General features: G+C 36.0%; 1 protein-coding gene across 1 annotated transcript in view; it reads right to left on the bottom strand.

Moving 5' to 3' along the window:
- Nucleotides 1-1,424: 1,424 nt before the first annotated feature.
- LOC104526143 (transcriptional coactivator YAP1-like) overlaps nucleotides 1,425-6,439 on the bottom strand; it is a gene marked incomplete at its 3' end in the record, with an annotated part of 36,545 nt that continues 31,530 nt past the window's right edge. The window contains exon 6 of the mRNA XM_029085327.1: nucleotides 1,425-1,555. Coding sequence (XP_028941160.1) covers nucleotides 1,425-1,555 — 131 coding nt within the window. The remainder of the gene's footprint in view (nucleotides 1,556-6,439) is intronic.

The following is a 6,439-nucleotide window of genomic DNA, read 5'->3' as shown; positions in this document are numbered from 1 at the left end:
AGAGTATATGTCCTCCTGGAAAAGTGAGAAAATCAAACAAGCATGCTAGGATGATGGAGTATCAATAACTGGAAAAGTTACATACAATGACAATACATCTTAATGGATGAAGAACCTAAGTGTGAGCTATCAGCAACATTAAGTTATTTAAAAGAATACAAGGAGGGATTTATAATTGCAGCAAAGGTTTACAAAAGATTTTAACAGTTGTCAGTATCTAAAATTACAGCAAGTATTTAAGCTTGCCCTACTCCAAAATCATGCCAGTTCTAACATGATGTGGACTTCTTACCTCATGAGCAGGTTTGAAACTGTATAGGTGGCAAAAACCATGGAAGTTAAGACTTACATTGAAAAAAAACTCAAGATTAATTTTTTGGGGTTTTCCCCAAGTATAATAATGTATCATTAAAGAGAGGGATGAGAATGTTGTTATACTTCATGAGCACTTACAGTAAACATCCTAAAGTTAGGCTAGCATTTCCAGGTAATGAAGAAAAGTAGTGATAAACTCTGCCAGAATACCTAACTTTTCTATTTTATGGTAGGGGATATGGAATTGGTATCATTTTAGAATGCTGACAAAACATAGTCCAATGAAGAATTATAAAATTAACTACTCAATTAAGATCAACTACTTGATACTGCTGAAATGTTAGTAGATTTCTACTCTATTAATTAAAAGTTTATGTGGCTTGGAGATTTGACTGTTTTACCATTTTAATCTTTTCTTTCCAGCATGCTAAGCAAAAAATATAGATATGACTTATCTCAAGCCACAGTAGTCCCTTCAAAGTTGTAATGGTTACTATGAAGCATCTGCAAGCTGTAATCAGAACAGTATTTCCAACAAAACAAATACTCCAACTGAAAGGGATTAAGGAAAAGTTATATGAAAAAGACTAGTCTATACTGTAAAATTCTAAATTTGGAGATAAAAGACCCACTTCAAAATGATACAGCATTTAAAATGAAACATGCCACTATTTACAGACCTAACATTAACAAGTAAAAATACTGCTAAATCAAATACATGAAGTGGCAGGGAGGGGTGAATGGAAGAAACCTTAAAATGAACCTCAAGGTGTAGTCCTAAATGTGCCTCACAGTTCATTTGATCTCATAGCAAGCTATTCACAAATTCTTCTGAGTCAGTAATTTGAAATGACTGTTAGTCAACAGATTATGCAGAGGCAAACATGTTATGACTTTGAATAAAAAACCTTCCTACAAGTCTGAACAGACTACTTCCTCCCACAGGAGACAGCTTTTAATCCTCAACTTTTACTAGACTTGCCATTTAAGGAAAGATTCATTTACAGCTGTGGCTTTTGGCACAGACAGATGTTCAAAATAAACTATTACATGTACCAAACAGAATTTTAAATCAATTTTTTTCCCCTCTAGTAGCTACTCCTACAAACCTGTTAAGAAAGGGATCAGAACTATTTGTAGTCATTGTTCTCAGTTCCTGAGACATTCCAGGAGATGACACGGGATTTTGAGATCCACCGTCTTGTTCCATTGTTGGAAGCTGGCTACGGAGAGCCAATTCCTAGAACATGGGGAGGGGGAGAAAGAAAGATTATGTTAGGCATTTGAATGCACCTTTCAGATACATAAAAACATGACTTTATAGGTTAATTGATGCTTTTACTGTTTCCAGTTACAAGATTTAAATGAAATTAAGTTTCTGAAGACAAAGCAAGAATTTTTGCTTGCTTCAATGATAATGAAAGTTCCACCAATCAAGCCCAATATTACAGAGACTTCACTGCAAATGTATTTATAGATACAAATACCTGTATGTTTACATAAATCCTTTCTAATTCATGTCAACATCCTTTTGCTAAGTCTATTCTTAAGATGAAAAAAGGAATTTTTAACACTATCTGATCCCTAAGACACATCTGTCTAGCTCTAGCTGACTAGCACTTTTTCCTCATTTCTTTTCAGTTCTGATTTAGTCTCTCATTTCCTTTTTACCTTGTCTGTTTCATTCAGCAATGTTTAAAATCTTTCGCTAAAAGTCCCCATTCACTCCTCTTGTTTGAGGTGTGCATTTTGAAATTTCTGATTGATCAAATCAGTGATTTGTCCCATATGTATATCCTCAAAGTCTTCAAATCCCTACCAATTTCTTAATAAAACTAAGACACTGCACTTCTGCAATTACAATCCCAGATTACATATATATTTTCACACATCTGACTGAGCACCAACTTGAATCTATCCATCCATAAAGCTTGTAATTACCACTTAATGAAAAAAAAGTTTTACCACAAAATACACAAAATTAAAGGTGGGTGGAGATAAGCAACATTTTATGTAATTTCTAGTGCCTCCTCTCTCCCCTTTTAAACAGGTAATCCATGAGTTACAGCTGTGAAAAAATACAATAATTTTCTTCAAGCAACTCTCCTAAAACATCAGTGGTTCACCAAGTCTGTTCTTTGTTAAGTAGAAACTGGTAAAGAAATCTATTTACTATCTTGCTACTGTTATTAGTAGTATGTGATTTCCAGGCGGTGCCTGGGAAGCTGATCTCAAGGCAAAACCAACCTTGTCAGTCTTCACAATACTCAATATTTCCCACTTGTAGAACCAAAGGTCTTCATCCATTCTCAATTATGAGCCTAAGGACTGCTGTAGACTTTTAATATATAAAAATAATCTTTCTCAAATTCTTTTTCAAAGTGATCTATTTAAAAATAAATCTAAGGATATTTTATTTTCCATTAGATTGTGCCAAATGTTGAATGCTTCCCTACCACCTGTTTTTTTTCTTTTCTAATCTGCATATGCTTCACTCCCATTTCTGTAGATTATTATTCTACATATTCTTTTAATATTCATGTCTTACACTAGAAGGTTCTCACTCCAGTTGATTAGACGTTGGCAGAAAGTGTACAAACATACCATTGGTTTTTGTGTTTATCACACCCAATTGCCTACTCCAAGTAAATCCAGTCCTATGCTCGCCACCACTTACTTGGCCACTGTTCTAATAAATACTAATAATACACCTTCTCCTCATTTTTCAGATCACAGGATGGTAGGCACCTTTTAATAATTTCTATACATATGATTTTCATTTGCTTATGTAATAAAACAATGTGCAAAGACTATATAATGAGGTCTTACTTCATAGCTAAGTTTACAAACTTCTATCAGTCACATCAGCCTTGATACAAGGAGGTTATACAGGATATTTAGGTGGACTCAAACCATATTTAAAAAAACAAAAAAGAAAAATTTCCTGGAATGCTTCCCAAATGGTGATGTGAAGAAGGCAGAAGGTCTTAGAACAGCCATCCCAGTGGCTCAAGAATTGCTCACTCATGTCACAATCTTTATGCCCTTCCTCTGGAGACCAGAATTCTTCCACATGTTACTTGAGCCTTCCTTTCTCTGGGAGGCTCTGAAACTGCCTTTGTGTGATGTAGCTACTTTTAACTAATTCTGTCTTGCTATTTGTCCAATGAAAAAGGAGGAAGGGAAAATTTTTAAAAAGGAAAAAAAAAAAAAAATCACTTGATTTTGCACCACTACTGCTAGAATCTTTTCAGCCTTGGGCTCACACCCTGAATACAGCACACCTTCCTTCTCCACTCAACGAGTGCGCACTCTGCTCTTACGTAGCTACAACTACCTGGCTGTGGCAAGAATGCTCTGTCCTCTTCCTCTTCCCTCTTGCTTTGATCTGTTCATTGCATTTTTATTTCCTTGAGCTGCAGTGCCTGACTAGGATGAAGAGGAGGGGCCAAAAGTGCCAGTGGCCAGCGGAAGAAGGTTAATCACATACCAGTGCCCCAAAGACTGATGACAAAGCAAAACCAACACAGAGTCATTTCTGTGTATAAAGCACTAAAGTGACATTATATCTCATTGTGTGGTAGGTCTGATCTTTCCAATCAGCACTGCCTCCTCATGCAAGAGTTTAAAAAAAAAAGAAAAAGAAAAAGAGAGAGACAGAAGAGAAATCCATACAGGTCCCCTTTTCAAGAGCTACTAATACCAGGGGAAAAAACAAACAAACACACAAACCAAAAACAAACCTACAAATTTATCTTCTGTACCTTGACAAAAAAAAGTCAGTACAAAGGAATAAGAAATTTGGAAAAATGGGAAAGTTACCTTTGTAATTTCTAAATCCTTATAGGATACTAGAGATTGAAGTTTCAATATATGAACTTAAATAATATGGTAAAAATAAATGTAGCTCAGATACTAGCCAGCTAAAAAAAGAAAAAAAAACACGTTTCACTGAAAGCCCACTAAAAGATGCACTAAACCAGGAGAGAAGTGTATTTTGCCTATTCTTTGGCACATACAACGTAGTGAAATAAGTCTTTTTAATATTAGTACTACTTTTATCCTTGTTTCAACAACAACATTGCTCAAAGCACAAAACTACAACTGTTTTTAACTATTTATAAGTAGCATTACTGCTACTTATTCAGGATACAGCACTTCCCCCTAGAAAGAATGTTATTCCATTACTCATTCAAGTAATAAATTTATGTCAATCTGGAGTCTGAAAGAGAAAGGAATTACCAAAAAAGACAAGTTATTCAGAAACAAACACAGCCATTTTTAATCATTCTGCAAGACAAGCAAAGTTTCCTACAAGCCCTAGAGAGTTTATTAAGACTGTCTTTTTTAAGAGGTGCGTGTAATGGAACCTAAAGTTGTGTTGCTTGAAGAACAGTCTTTCCATTTGTCCTTCCTTAGAAAACTGATTTTTGAAAAAGTTATGTGTTTCCTAAACTTACAAAAAAAAAAAAAAAGTATGGGAGTGTACAAGCCTCTCTGAGCTTCAAATAGAGCAATGTGAACTCTAGGCTTTTAGTTAATCCTTTAAAATACATCCTTTATTAGAAGTATTTAAAGTCTGGAGGCAAAAATAAAGCCATGACAAAATCCTGCTTTAGATTTCTATAACTTGATCTCACCCTATTTTTGTAAGTGTGTCAAACTTCTTTTAAGTACCTCTGGGAAAATAAAAGCTTAGCATTCCTATGCTTCGCACAAATGCTGAATTTTGGTTATTATATAAAGACCAAAATGATCTGTCATCTCCTTAAGCACAGTAATTTTAAATATAAGGTCAGCATTGTGTAACTTATCTGTCCGACCTTAGCCTTTTCTTTTCCCCCTCTAATTGCATACAAGAGTAAGTTTTACACGAAGTTCCAGGTCATTCACACTGTGTCCAAATTAACTTTGTAAAATTACTCTTTTCAGACCATTTTTATTTCCACTTTTTATCGCACTTTTGAGGAAAGGTAAAAGACTTCCCCGTGCAACTCACATATCATATTCTTACTGTATTAAACATACGATGTGCTACTCAAGTTGAATTGAAATATTGATAAATTTGGTAAATTTACTTTAAAAGGGCGAATTGTAACATTTCTGCTCCCAAACACTGCTCAGCTATCAAACAGTTCACAGGTTTTACTGGGATGGGAGAGAAGTGTTAGGGGAAAAAGAATCCTGCAACACTTCTGGGCAGACTTACAGCACCAGTTATTTCTGCAGATTAAGTATTTACGTTCTTGTTCGAGGGCTTCAAAGTTACAGCATATGTACAAGAGAAACAAGGAAAACACATGGACAGATGAAGACAAATGAATTCAGCAATGAGCAGTTATGCAATTAGTGAAGAGTAAGGGGGAAACATAAATCATTCAATGTTGCAATCATGAAAACCAGCAAAATTAATTTAGGAGGTGATACTGATAGAGTGATAATTAACTGTATTGTATACACTTGGCAAAGAACTCAGTGCTATGCAGAGCACTGCAAGCACAGATAAGGCAGCATAAATTGGAATAGACATTTGTAAATAGAGTCTGGCTCCTTGTCTGGTTGTGCAGCCCTCTGCTGTGCCACCGCTTCATACTCCTGTTGAATCGATCTGCCCACAGCCCCAGTACCACACCTGCCCAGGTGTGTCTCAGAGCACCGGTACGGCAGGCACGTGGCAGCGGGAGTCAGCAACCACAGAGGCCGTGCAGAGCTGAGTGGCCTCCATCTACCCAGTTTTGTTTGCTTCTAGCAAAAGCTGTTATTCACGGCCATTGTGTACCCAGGTCAACATAACTCCTATCCTCTGCTGACCAACTGCTTTAGCAGTACTTCTGTGATTCAGTTTTGCAACTGAAAGCAGCACCAGTGGCTCCAGGAAATCCATTGCAGTGAGCTACAACTCCTATACAAACGTATCCTGAAGCCATTAGGAGTGTAAAAAAACAGACCAAGCCAACGAATGCAGACCTGATTTATCTACAGAATTTTAGACAGGGTATTTATCCCTAAAGATCTACATTCACAAGCAAGCAACAAAATTATTTTGTTAATCTATAAAGCTTTGGTGCTTCATGTAGAATCAGAGCTTCTGAATTTTTAAGTTACTCACTTAATCCAAGTGTCT

The sequence above is a fragment of the Antrostomus carolinensis genome, unplaced genomic scaffold (genome assembly GCF_000700745.2).
Source record: "Antrostomus carolinensis isolate BGI_N321 unplaced genomic scaffold, ASM70074v2 scaffold23956, whole genome shotgun sequence".
NCBI lineage: Eukaryota > Metazoa > Chordata > Aves > Caprimulgiformes > Caprimulgidae > Antrostomus > Antrostomus carolinensis.
The sequence above is the reverse complement of the archived record's forward strand: the minus strand, read 5'-3'. Positions and strand labels throughout refer to the sequence as shown.